The sequence below is a fragment of the Saccopteryx leptura genome, chromosome 6, assembly GCF_036850995.1.
Source record: "Saccopteryx leptura isolate mSacLep1 chromosome 6, mSacLep1_pri_phased_curated, whole genome shotgun sequence".
NCBI classification, from domain to species: Eukaryota; Metazoa; Chordata; class Mammalia; order Chiroptera; family Emballonuridae; genus Saccopteryx; species Saccopteryx leptura.
The window spans coordinates 14,809,592-14,823,705 of record NC_089508.1 but is presented as its reverse complement, the minus strand read 5'-3'; the positions used below and the strand labels follow the sequence as shown (position 1 = coordinate 14,823,705).

The 14,114-nt window shown below is 48.1% G+C and overlaps 1 protein-coding gene across 9 annotated transcripts in view; it reads right to left on the bottom strand.

The window, feature by feature from the left end:
- The window catches only part of EML5 (EMAP like 5), a 140,550-nt gene that overhangs the window by 48,111 nt on the left and 78,325 nt on the right, over positions 1–14,114 (bottom strand). For all 9 annotated transcript variants that reach the window (XR_010751982.1, XR_010751983.1, XR_010751984.1 and 6 more), the window contains exons 18-21: positions 13,606–13,808; positions 12,657–12,768; positions 11,044–11,171; positions 9,297–9,438 (exon numbers count right to left, since the gene is read on the bottom strand). Coding sequence is in view for 6 of the 9 variants with exons in the window: in XM_066387935.1 (XP_066244032.1) it covers positions 9,297–9,438; positions 11,044–11,171; positions 12,657–12,768; positions 13,606–13,808 (585 nt within the window). In the remaining 3 variants the exon portion in view is untranslated. The remainder of the gene's footprint in view (positions 1–9,296; positions 9,439–11,043; positions 11,172–12,656; positions 12,769–13,605; positions 13,809–14,114) is intronic.

Here is a 14,114-nt window from a genome sequence, read left to right as displayed (position 1 = left end):
GCTGGGAAACGGGAGGCTGGCAATGCGAGGTGCGCACGGGCGTAGCGGCGGACCAGCGATGTCCTCGGCCGACGATGGTCCGTCTCTACTGAAGTCGGTGCCCTGGGAACCAACAGGCCGTGTGAGGGAGGAAAGCCGAAGCCCCGAGTGGCGCTCTGTTCCCATCTGAGGCCGTGAAGGTCGACACAAGCACACATGGCGGAAGGCAGCGCGTCCAGGGAAGGCTCAAGGACGCGATGCTCGGCCCCGCTGGAGCTTCCTGCAGGTCGGGACCCAGAACGCACATGGTGTGGCGTCTCGTCTCAGAAAGGGCAAGAGACCAACGTGAAAGCAGCGACGGCCGCAAAAGCTGCGTCGTGCAGCCGCGTGCACGGACCTCTCCCAGAAAGGAGCAGTGGGCTTGTCCTTCCTCTCAGCACGAGTCACGGGCTGGGCAGAGAGAAAATCCAGGCAAATCTAAAAAAACTCTGACAGGGCAGACACTGCTGGAAGTGACACACAAAATTTAACTGTGTCAGTTGAAAATTTACATTTAAATTATTTATTTATTTATTAATTTGTGTGTGTGTGTGTGTGTGTGTGTGTGTGTGTGAGAGAGAGAGAGAGAGAGAGAGAGAGAGAGAGAGAGAGAGAGACATAGGAACACCGATCTGTTCCTGTATGTGCCCTGACCAGGAATCGAACTGGCAACATCTGCACTTTGGGACGAAGCTCTAACCAGCTGAGCTGTCCCGGCAGGCAAGATACAAGTGAAGACCGCAGCCCCCCGGGTTTCTCACGTGAAAGTCAGGTCCTGACTGGGAAGAGCGGGGACTTGCAATGGAAATGTCTGATGGAAATCCGGCAAAACTGGGAACCCTGGGCTTAAATGTGTGGGTTTTTTTTTTTAATTTTATTTAGCAAGTTAAATTTAATGGGGACACTGATCAACAGGAGTACCTAGGCTTCAGGTAAACAGAACGTAGTGTGGTTCTGAGTCTCACTGCCGGTGGAAACAGCCCGCTCTCCTGTCCACGAGGAGACGGGCTCGGAGGCAGCACCGTGGCCCCGGACCCTCAGCCCCCGGAGTCCAGCGCCGCATCCCTCCATGCCCCTCGGTCCCCAGCTCGGGTCCAAGCACAGCCCGCTCTCCTGTCCACGAGGAGACGGGCTCGGAGGCAGCACCGTGGCCCCGGACCCTCAGCCCCCGGAGTCCAGCGCCGCATCCCTCCATGCCCCTCGGTCCCCAGCTCGGGTCCAAGCGCAGCCCGCTCTCCTGTCCACGAGGAGACGGGCTCGGAGGCAGCACCGTGGCCCCGGACCCTCAGCCCCCGGAGTCCAGCGCCGCATCCCTCCATGCCCCTCGGTCCCCAGCTCGGGTCCAAGCGCAGCATGCTCTAGCGCGAGGCCAGAAGACTTTTCCATACAGGCCCAGAGAGCAAACGTTTTCAGCTCTGTGGGCCATATGGTTCCGGTCACAGTTACTCAGACCTAGGCCACACATAAACGAACGGGCAGGGCTGTGCTTCGACAGAACTTCATTTACAAAGTCAGGGGGTGCACTGGACTTCATCCACGGGCTGACACCTGAGACAGAGGCAGGACTCCAAGGGCTTAGGGTGGTAAGAATGTTAAAGCAGATTTTTCATATGTAACCTGCAACCCCACCCACTACCTACCTCCCCCCAGAATCTAGGAAATAGTCCCTTCCTGAAGACACTGAGACGCACGTTCGCTAAGGGCAGCCCCTGCATCTCTGAAAGCCCTGTGACTGTCCTTCTCAGTGGGTGAGCAGTGGGGGAGGTCACCACTAACACGGGCTCCCCGACCCACCCGGGAGAGTCCTGGAGACGCAGAGGCCAGAGGCATGGCCTGCCCAGCAGACACGCGGTGTGCTCTTCTCAGCAGAAAGGCAGCGGGGACGGGCTGCTCATCACAGAGTTTGGGTCTGCGCGGTCTGCTGGGGACTCATTTATCACGGCGCTTCCAGAAATGAAAATGGTGAGCAGGCTACTCGATTAGATTAGTGTTTGGTCTATATAATGGAAGAAACTCCAACAAGGCGGCTAAAACTGACTTAAATCCGGAGATTCCGATTCCCAGACTCCCAGCCAGGTTTCAGACCTAAGCCAGTTCACACACTCAGCCCCTGACCGGTAGGCCCGGCCCGCGGTTTTATTAACAAATAAAAATTAAAAAACAGTTTGCTGTTTAAAAACTATTCTTTTTCATTTTGCAAGAACTAGTTCAAAGTATGCACACTGAAATCCTAGACAGATGAAAATGCTGAGTTTGAAACTTTTTTGGGGTTGGGGAAGGGAGATACAGCCTTTAAACTTCATGACAGTAGGTCTTTTCAGTTCTGTTTTGCACATTAATCACATCCTTGCTACTTAACACATAAATACTAGGGAAATCCAAATTAATTTTGGTAATAAATTGCCAAAATAGCATTGCCACAGGAACGTACTGTAAATTTTCTCCAAACATCTGTGGCCACTTATTAGAATGACTGGGACTGAGAAAAGGAAATACCCACACTTTCAGGAATCACGAGACACAGCTCTGAAGGGACAGGAACTCTCGAGAACACACGGTGCTGCTGTTGCAGGCCAGCAGAGGGGGCCTCCCGGGCTCAGGCCGCGGAGGAAGCTCCAGCCCAGTTTGAAGCACAGCGGACCCCACCGAACTGCTGATCTGAATAGATATACCTCCACTGCCCTGTGACCCATGGGGTGAGGTCATTATGACAGGAGGAACTAAGTGAAATCCATGGAAATCCCTCTCTCCACCGAGACAATGAACCAGACACAGGTGCAGGCCTGAGAGCCGTGAAGCCAGGGACACCACCACCGACGTGGAGCAGCAGGCCTGAGGACACCTGTCACGTCATCTTCAACGCGTGCCAGTCTGGTCTGTGCTAAAATCGGACGGACCTGAGAGTGGAACCACAGCCACGTGGCTTCAGGCAGTGACTCTACTGAATGAAGCTGCTCTTCCAGACGTGCTCGCCCAGCTCGGAGCTGGGACACGTGAACACGGCCCTGTACAGTTCTGCAGGCGGCCATCGCCCTGGGTGACGCCTTTTCTCCACACCAGTTTGTGAGGACCACCGGAAGCAGTCGGCTTTTACCTGGCTTGTCTCTGCGTACACTTTCAAAGCCTTGCCTCAGGGCTATTTCAGCTCTCCTGTGCTTTGCCAGAGAATAGTCCACGGACATCCTGATTGTCTTGACATTCCACAGAACACCCCACAGTCCACTACACGGAGGACGCTATGTTGAATGGATCTGGGGAGCAGGAAGCGACAAGCACTTCAGAGGCTTCAGTATGACATAAGTCACTGAAGAAGGGGGCAGATGACCCGTACAAAAACTCAGGGGCCTGCCCCCGGGCCAAAGGTTCCGGGGATCCAATGATCTGGAGTATGTCAAGACAGTCCCTCCAAAGTGTAAGTCAGGGGCCGCACACCACACCCAGCCCATCACCTACCACCAGCAAAGGAGCAAAATGCTTGGCAGGTCTTTCTGGAAGCAGCATAAACCACATCCAATGAGCTGCCCCTACCCACTTATCAGGTCACTTGAAGGCTTCCTGCTTCCGGTGGGCCCGGAACAAGAAGAGGCAGGCTGGTTTTCTACTCGGGCCGTGTGGCCGAGCAGGTCCAACAATTCTCAAAGCACTTGGGGCAGACAGGGGTGTGTGGGGAGCCTCGGGGAAGCCACCAGAGGAGACTCATGTCGCAGAGCTCCCGGATTTGACAGAAAAGCCACGTCCTCCTTCACAAATGACTGGTTTCTTCCTGGGACATAGCTTCTGGTTTGCAACTAGGTCCCGTGAGAGAGTAAATGCCTAGCCACGGGGGTCAGGTGACTATGTGTCCAGAGCTCCCTACCATGGACTGAGCTACCTGACCAACCTCATCACAGACTGCGCGTGCACAACGGCACGCAGGCAAGTGGAAGCGGTACATAAGAGAGCAGTGTGGACAGGTCTGGAAGAGACAAGCACTGGGCTCAGAACCCCTCCACGGTTCCCACTGCAATGCCTCCTCCCTCCACCTGTCCCCACGGCTCGCAGGTGTTCCTTATGCCCAGCTGGAGGAAGAGAATGTGAGCCAGATTACAGATGTTTCCACACAGTATGTTCGTCCCCAGCTGAGAGCGTTACAGCCGCACACAGGACGACCCTGGAAGGCTGGGGTCAGGTAAACCCCCAGTGGGCAGCCCTTCAGCAGTACTTCGGTTTTCCACTCTTACAGTAAGAAACGACCAGACGGACACATTTACACGGATGCACTCAGCATTCAGATGGACAAAACGACATGCTCTGTGGATATTAAGCAGCCTCTCTCCCCAGCGAGCTGGCACTTTCTCGGCGGGCCCATGATGGCAAGAATGGAGTCTGTGCTTGGGTTCAAAACAGGGACTTCTCCTTGCCAAGGCTGACCTTGCTACCACTGCGTCTGAGTATCTAATCGGCTCCCAGGAGAGACCCACCGAATCTCTGGGATGGCACCGTTCCCCAGGGGACCAGCCTGGTGCACGCTCCATGACCTCTTCCATCACGGAGGGACCCAGAGGTGTGCTCACTGGATTTCCCTCCCTGCCCATCTGCTTCCGCTGGCACCGCCACCATGCTTCTGATCAAGGGGCTCATCTTACAGCACAGAACGGGCAGCCTCGGGCTCATATCCGTGGAGTCAGGTCCTGTCACATGCCTCCATGACTCAGAGAGGCTGCTGCGAGAACAAGGTAACAGCTTACTGAAAACTAACGTGCGGCACTGCCTGGGGAACAACACCCTTCAAGACGGGGCCTCTGTCCTCAGGATGCAGCGGACGCTCGAGTCGCAGCTCACTGCATATAAGCGCCACCTCCTCACACCCAGCACACAGGGGCCTCTGAACCACGAGGGGGCGTGGCCCTACAGTGATATATAATAACCAATCTGCACAGTTTTGTTTTGCATCCTGGCAACTCAGCTTTGTTAATTTGGTTTTAACTCCTGAGAGAAGGAGAAATGCTTTCACCAGGGGACACAATGTTTCCACTGAACTGGAAGATGAGACTGCTGTGCTGGACAACTTATACCACTGAACCAACAGGCAAAGACAGGGGCTGCTACTCTTCTGAATGGAGCACCAGCCCTGATTACAAAAGGGAATCTGAGTTACTGCTACACAATGAGGGCGTAGGGGGCCATATCTGGAACCCAGGGGATTCACCGGGATGCCTCCCATGGCCAGTGATAAAGCTAATGGAAAACAACAGCAACAAGAACAATAACCCAGCGAGATACTGAGATTCCATATCATTCAGTAGTGGAGGTCTGGCTCGCCCCACCAGCTAAACAACTCTAACCACCAAAGTCCGGCTAGGAGCAAAGAAAACCCGGAAGCAAGAGGAAGCAATGAAAGTCACAGATAACCACCACAATCTATAACCAGTTAGAGAAACAGGGACTACACAGACATGCTTGTTCCATGTACATATAAATCAGTTACTTCTCTCTCATTCTTTTCCTTAATAGTTATACGAGTTTGTTGGAAGTTAACTTTCCAATTAGTCTTAAGGTAACAATATTTAGTGAGACTGGGACTGAATTTGAGAGTAACTAACATACTCAGCAATGGATACACTGACTGTCGGGACTGCGTATCTTCTCTTTCAGGAGAGGGTGAGGACTCTCCTCCCTTGTACCCAGGGCAGCTCCTTCTTATTCAGTAGAAAGTTTTGGTAGAACATCAGCTAAAGTTATTTCTGTGATGCTACTGAATTTCAAATGTGTGTATAAAAGATGCATACAGATACTGATTAGACGAAGGGATAGTTTGTGCCAGTTATTAATTTATTGCCTCAGTTCCAAATCTACCATTCTTCGGGCCCTGTAGACTTTTTCTTTTGCCAGCGGAATGATGCTGTTTGTCTAATCGAGGGTGCTAGCGAGACACTACAAGTCCACAGCAGGAGAAAGGGGCTCTACTTCCCTCTTCTAGTGTTCGATCTTACCTGAAGAGCCAGGGCACTGGTATGCAGGGGTCCTGGCCGCATTCCTGTTAGCCCCTCCTGAGGCCTCTAGCAAGCTCCCCACCATCACAGTAATGGCCCTAACGCTCCTGCCATGATTAGCGGGCTCCAGCAAGATGCTCTGCCCAGACAACAGCCTTTGGCCTGCGTTGTTTTTCTCTAAGCAGCATTCCTGCCATTTGGCTCTGGCCTGGGCCTTCAAGCGAGCTTTCCTTCCCCCAGTGACCATGCCTGCTGTCCACCGAAGCTGCAGCCTCGGCAGGCTCTTCAGCTCAGACAGACGGGTGTTCGTGGGCGGCCGCACCCTTCCAAGCTGGCTCTCCCTCTCCAGTCCCTTCCTCCTCTGGTCACTCTCCCTCAGCTAACGAGGGCCAGTATCCTGTCCATTGTGCCTGTTTCTACAGCATTTTCAGTAGGTAACCACCTTTTACTAGTTAACCATTCTTTTTATTAAATATTCCCGGTCAATGACTAGAACGGTCTATGTGTTAGGCCTGGACAGTGACTGGTCTAGTCACCTAAAGAGTGAGTGTGCCTATGAGAAAAGGCAGGCCAGTGAGACCCCTGGGGCATTCCTGCAGGTAGAGAGCAGGAACAGGCAGAACCACCAGGGGAACAAAAAAGAAGCCAAAAGGTAGAGGGTGGGGTGAGGCCTCTGACATGCAGGTTTCTAGAGCCAAGTGAGGAACTAGGTCAGAAAAGAAGACAAAGTCAATCACGCCAAAAACTAGCACGAGGTGACTCAGCGAGGACTGAGAGCTGACTGAGAGACTGGCGCAGGTCCAGTGTATCCACGGGGACAGGAGCCTCGTTGCAGTGGTCTGCGCAGCAACTGTCACGTGACCACACAGCCATGAGCACCACCTGCTGTATTCGGAGGAGGTCCGCGGCCGTGGTGGGCAGAGAAACAGAATGGCAGTGAGACCAGTCACCAGCTGCACGTTTCACTCAACCCTATTCAGCTGGCTGGTGCGGAATAGAGCAGGTGCAAAGGTGAGTTTAAGCAAAGATTAACATAGCAAGAATCCTTTCAAATGCACAGCCGAGCTCATTAAAAAGTAAAACAAACAAACAAACAAAAAAACCCCAAACCAACCAACCAAACAAATCCCCAGGCATCAAATATAAAAAGGAGGCAGAAAAGAGTAATGAAATAAAGCCTCATGTGCCCTGAGCACTGAAGAGCTAAGTCTTACACCTAGGCCTCCTGATAAAACTGTAATTTTTGAGGGGCTATGTATACATTCATTATCTTCACACAATACTGGTTTTCTTTGTTCTTTTTGGAGTTCTCTTTTTTTTTAATCAAGTGAGAGGTAGGGAGGCAGAGAGACAGACTCCAGCATTTGCCCCGACTGGGACACACCGGCAACCCCCATCTGGGGCTGATGTTCTGCTCATCTGGGGCCGCTACTCAGTTGCTTGGCAAGCAAACTATTTTAGTGCCTGAGGCGAGGCCATGGAGCCATCCTCAGCGCCTGGTGCCAACTTGTTCATTCGAGCCATGGCTGCAGGCGGAGGAGAGAAAAAAAAGGGAGGGAGGGGTGGAGAAACAGATGAGCGCTTCTCCTGTGTGCCCTGACCAGGAATCGAACCCAGGACTTCCACAAGCTGGGCCAACACTTTACTGCTGAGCCAACCAGTCAGGGCCCTTTTAGGGGTTCTTTCTAAAATTGAATTTATTCAGGTAACACTAGTTAACACAATTATACAGGTTTCAGGTGCACAATTCTACAACACATGATCTGTACACTGTATTGTGTGTTCACCTCCCCAAGTCAAGTCTCTGTCCATCACCACACATAATACTGGTTTTCAAATTCTATGCTAGTTTTTTAAAGTCTATTATATTGATTTTAGAGAGAGGAAGGGAAAGAGAGGGAAAGAGAGAGGAAGAGAGGGAGAGAAACACTGATCTGTTGTTCCACTTATTTATGTATTCATTGCATGATTCTTGTACGTGCCCTGACTTGGGGATCAAAAGCACAACATTGATGTTATTGGGTCAGGGCAAATTCTATGTAAATTTTAAGTTCCAAACTATCAGTAGTGAAGGTATAATACCATTATTTCCAAACTTAAAAATATCTTCATATTTTTAATATTGAAACATCTGGAGTTATATACTATATTAAAGTGTTTAATTCAACATGGGTTATATAAAGTATATTTTTTAATTTTCTTACTTCTCTCAGGATTTATAAAGAAAAGTCAAACAAACAAAGCTTTGAGAATGATTCTCATACCAGTTCAAAGACTTGTAAAGTGGACTGTGAACACGACTGGTTTCCTGGGCTGCCGTACAAAACTACCACGGTGCTCACACTTCCGGAGGCCAGAAAACCAAAATCAAGGCGTTGCCAGCGCCATTCCCCCTGAGAGCTCCAGGGCAGACTCCTCTCTTGGCCTTCCTAGCTCTGACAGCTGCCAGCCATCCCCGTCTCCTTGGCTTACAGGTGCCTCACAGCTCCGTCTCCGCCTCTCATGGCAGTGCATTCCCCTGCATGCCTGTGCCCTGCAGCTCATGCAGCCTTCTCATAGCACCAGTCACTGCACTGAGAGCCCGTCCTAACCCAGACCTTATCTTACCTCGATTACATCTGCAAAGACTACTTCCAGCTGGGTCGCATACAGGCACTGGGGGATAGGACTTCCACATATCTTTTGGGGCGACACAACTCAACCCAAATTAAACATAATAATAATGAATTAGAATTTCTTCCCATAAATCACAAATCTAAAGACAAAGATGATTGGAAATGCTTTCTTTGAAACAAACATTAGAGCTTGCTATCAATAAAAAGGCAATAGTCCCTACAAAAAATAAATTTATTAAAAAAGATGTCCTGCAAGCTGTCAAACAACAGACAGTATCATAGGAAGATGACAGAGGACATCTGGAGCCGGGTTAGAGTTAACAGCCTTGCTCCTGACGGGCACCCTCCTGTCTCCTACAGATGTGCTCGGTCTGCTTCTTCCCAAAACTTCCTCCCACCACCTCTGCTGCCCCTTTTAAGTGAAGGCCTTCTTTCTGCATTTTAAATTCTGAATTACACATAATCCATGGTAACAAAGGATTCTTTCTTCCAACATGAGCCACTTGAAAACTAGCTCAGGTTAATCGTAGGTAAAGACGGGGTATAATTAATTTTGTTTATAAAGCATCATGAGCAAGTGGACACAGAATAAATATTTACCTTTTTAAATATATGGACTTGCTTTCTTACATTTATGAGGGTTATAAAACTGTGACAACTTAATCTGTGTTCACATCTGAGAGCCTCTCACCCTTTTTCAGTTTCCGGACGGCCAGCATACAATGACTAGGAGAGAGATCCCATATCCGTAAGGTTTTATCGTCACTCACAGTGGCACAGATGGGCAGATAAGGATGTGTGGCCAAACCCCACACCTCTCCTTCCATGTGTCCCTATAAAGAAAACAGTTAAGATCAATGCAACCTAAAACTATGTGTATTTAGGAAAAAAAGGAGACAACTTTTGATAATACATGATAATGACAGAATAATAAATAATGAATAAGTCTACTAAAACTTTTCTATCTTTGGAACACACTGTAAAGCACCTTTGTAACAACTTTATCTCCACAACTACAATGCAATCAAGCTGCTATTAAAATTAGCTTAAGATCCTGAAACATTCCCTGGTGTGGAGACCAGGAACGCCGCCTTGCATGTTGATAAATGACAGGTTGGGGACATCCTGCATGACTGACTGAGGAGCTCCGCAGACCTCCTCACAGTTAATACGGTGAAGAAAAACAAACCATTTCAAGTGTCTGGAAATGGTTTCAAGGAGGAACAACAAGTGAAGAAACATTTACTCAAGAAAAAGCTAAATTTATTAAGAACAGTGAGAGTGTGTGAACTGAGACTCACCCCTCTCCTGCCTCTCCCTAACTCCCTGACACGGACACCCCATCAGAGACGGACACCCCATCAGAGACGGATGAAACCAGGACACGCCCCCGGCTCCCCCCACAAAACTGGTTTTACTGAACAGAGTTACATGAGGACAATTTTCCATTAGGTTAGATGCAATTCTCAACTGGTGTGCCACAAGAATTTCTAAAACACGCAATACATGACTATTTAGTCAAGGGCACTGACCTCTCTTTCACTTAGATTTTCAAATAAAAAACCAACGACAGCCAACACAACAGTTAGCTGTCCAATGTGAATGCATCAGAATTGTGCTTTTTTGTCAGATTGGCAGAAAGCATCTCTTTGATGTGTCCCAGACTTTCGGTAATTGGTTTATGTGTGCCGGGAGAAGAAGGCTGGAGTCGCGGGGACAGAACCTCCCCCACCTGGTGTGTTTTACACTATCGGTTTACTCTTCAGAAAAACACACATACTGAAATGTACATGTGAAAAACTAATACAGCATTCCCTGCTGCTTCCCTTTACATTTCTACCACACCGACTGTTTTCTGGATCTTCTGTTATTAAAATATAGGGTGGGCCAAAGCAGGTTTACAGTTGTGAGTATGCAAAAAAGTTTACTCTTGTAATATTACTAATTATGTATTGTTTTCCATATGAACTATAAACCTACTTCTGCCCCACCCTATATTTTCACTGATGTTTTCAGTAGTAAATTTTAGTATATATTCATTTTTAATTTTTATGTTAGAAACCTGAGAAAGAATGAAATAAACTGATTCGGCCTTAGGTTCATGAAATATACTTCAACAAAATAAAATTAAATATGAAATAAATGGACTGGGTTAAATTGGTTACAACTGGTTTTTCTTTCCATTGGTTAGTTTTGCAATAAGACATCACTTAAAATATTGGAAATTACCCACATGATAACATGCACATTTATTTACTGAAGCTATTATGCATTTAGCTATAATTAAGCCTAAGTGTTTTGGTACATAGCAGCATTAACAAATATGTCCCTAATGAACTTGGCATCATTGTTCACTGCTATGCTATCACCTTTGGCTGTTATGTACTGAACCAACTGTATACAAAGGACAAGAAAAGCATCTTAACATTTGAAATTACCTGAACCAGAAGTGTTATTGGGCCACTTTTATCCACTTCTAGAATTTCACCATTCTTTGTGCCAACTAAAATATGACCATGTCCTAAGGATATGGCACGTATAGATGGGTTGTCTTCCAAGAGAAGACCTGAAATGTTACATGGAGATGTTTTTCTAGGTATGAAGTTATTATAATACAAGGATATATATAAATATATTGCCATTGACGCTATTTTGATAATAAAAATCATATTACAAGGTTGCTTTCTCCTATATTAAGTATTCTAATAAGAGCACTGCATTTTCCCCATCCAATTAACTAATCTCAAAAGTAAGTACCGCCTGCCTGACCTGTGGTGGTGCAATAGATAAAGCAGGGGTCCCCACCCGGGTTCGATTCCCAGCCAGAGCACATAGGAGAAGCACCCATTTGCTTCTCCACCCCCCCCTTCCTCTCTGTCTCTCTCTTCCCCTCCCGCAGCGAAGGCTCCATTGGAGCAAAAATGGCTCGGGCGCTGGGGATGGCTCCTTGGCCTCTGCCCCAGGCGCTAGAGTGGCTCTGGTCGCGGCAGAGCGACGCCCCGGAGGGGCAGAGCATCGCCCCCTGGTGGGCAGAGCGTCGCCCCTGGTGGGCGTGCCGGGTGGATCCCGGTCGGGCGCATGCGGGAGTCTGTCTGACTGTCTCTCCCCGTTCCAGCTTCAGAAAAATACAAAAAAAAAAAAAAAAAAGCAGGGGTCCCCAAACCTTTTACACAGGGGGCCAGTTCACTGTCCCTCAGACTGTTGGAGGGCCAGACTATAAAAAAAACTATGAACAAATCCCTATGCACACTGCACATATCTTATTTTAAAGTAAAAAAAAAAAAAAACGGGAACAAATACAATATTTAAAATAAAGAACAAGTAAACTTAAATCAACAAACTGACCAGTATTTCTATGGGAACTATGCTCCTCTCACTGACCACCAATGAAAGAGGTGCCCCTTCTGGAAGTGTGGCGGGGGCTGGATAAATGGCCTCAGGGGGCCGCATGTGGCCCGCGGGCTGTAGTTTGGGGACCCCTGGGATAAAGTGTTGACCTGGAATGCTGAAGTCGCCAGTTTGAATCCCCGGGCTTGCCTGGTCAAGGTACATACAAGAAGCAACTACTACGAGTAGATACTTCCCGCTCTTCTCTCCCCCTCCCTTTCTAAAATCAATAACAAATAAAATCCAAAAAAAAGTAAGTACTACCTATATACAGTACTACAATCGTATGATTCTATATAATCCCAGATCTACTACCATTCTGACAACTGCTTTTTTTCCTCTAATATTTGCAGGTGAAACAAAACACCAAGTTTGCAAACAAACTCCTGATTGGTGGTAAGTGGCAATTTCCTTTGGAAAATTAAAAATGTTAAAAAGTAACATTACTAATCTTGTTCCTGGTTAATAATGCACCGCGTATATCCCAGAGAATGGGTTTTGAAAGGACAGAGCAGTGACTCTGTTGTTCAGTTGAGTGCCTAGAACCCTGATTCCTTTCCAGTAAAGGAGGAAAAGTGTATTCCGTGCTCTCCACCTCAGTGACCACATGTGCTAATGAGCCGTTTTCCTTTTTTCCTACAAAGTAAATTAAATCTCAAATCACCTTTAGATCCCGGGGCCAAAGCAGCTCTTTTTATAGCATAGGTCTTGAGACATCTTTCGAAGGAGTCATCCCAAAGAGCTACTACACCATCTTTTCCTCCAGTAACGAATCCCTATAAAAGTAAAAGTTTCAAGTGAATATAGGTCTACATATTTTAAAAATAAGCTTCTTTGTATTGAAAAATTCTAGAAGAACATTTATAGGCAAAAGTTACTGCATGCAATGAATGGAAAATAGTATTAAGAATCCACTGGATGTTTTTACAGATCAATATGGAAGCTACAAAAATATCTACAGAGACACTAACGTCCTACTTCTAGGACAGGAGTTTAAAAGCTTGTTTGCCATCTGGAACCAGAAGGGAGCTCTACTACTCTAGCAGGTTACAGACATGCTCCAAGAGCTTCATGCCCCATCCTTTAGAGAGCAAGGGTGACGGTGAAGGGGTTAAACTGAGAGGAAGCAGCTCAGACACAGACAATGGAGTGAGGATGATGGAGGGAGGGGCAGGAGGCAAAGAGAGGGCACACGGTGAGAGAAGGGACTTGACTTGGGGTGGTGGACGCGTCGTGCAGTGGACAATGTGTTGTGGAATGGTACCCCTGAAACCTACATAATCTTCTCAACCAGTGTCACCCCAATAAATTCATTTTTTTTTAAAAAAAGGATAATATCCGTAGCCACCTCAGAGGACATGGTGATAACATATAAAGCTCTTAAACAATTTTTGACACATAGTAAGTGTGCTGTTCAACTTCTTTTTTTTTAACAGCAGCCCTATTTCACTCTGGGTTCAGAAATGTGAAAGAGGAATAAAACAAGGTCAGGAGGACCAGCCCACGGACCGTTCCTGAGTGGCTCAGCTAAGCTGAGTGCCAACGTCCTTTACTGTGCAAATGCTCCTCACGGTCAGATTCTGTCCGACACGGAGCATCTTTGGGTTACTTACTTTCTCCAATGCGTGCATACTGAACACGGGCCCATCATGTGCTTTCACTGTTTTCACGAGAAAGATGTCCCTCCAGATGCACACGTCCCCCGCGGACGTCCCGGAGAAAGCCATCTCCTCAGTCCACCCGTACACGGCGCACATCATCGTGTCGCCCTTCCCCAGCGCGCCCACGTAGCCTTTCCTTCCGATCAGTCCTCCCCCTGGTTCACAAGAGAAGGACAAAAGGACCACTTTCCAAATATCTAAAACTATAAAGCCGTAAAATGTCTTTTCTACAGTTACTGAATAGAAAGACAAGTAACAGTGAGAAGAGCTAACAAGGAAAACACAGTTTCTCAATGAGCGACCGGGCAGCCCCTCCCCTCGCCTGGCCGAGGCGGCCACGCTGACGGCTGCTTTCAGGGCGTGGCTTTCTGAACCAGCAGAAGCCAGCACCTTTTAGAGCAGTTTTAAGGTAGACCTCAACACTTTTGATTAGTTTTCTGTGGGGCCGAGCCCCACTATCC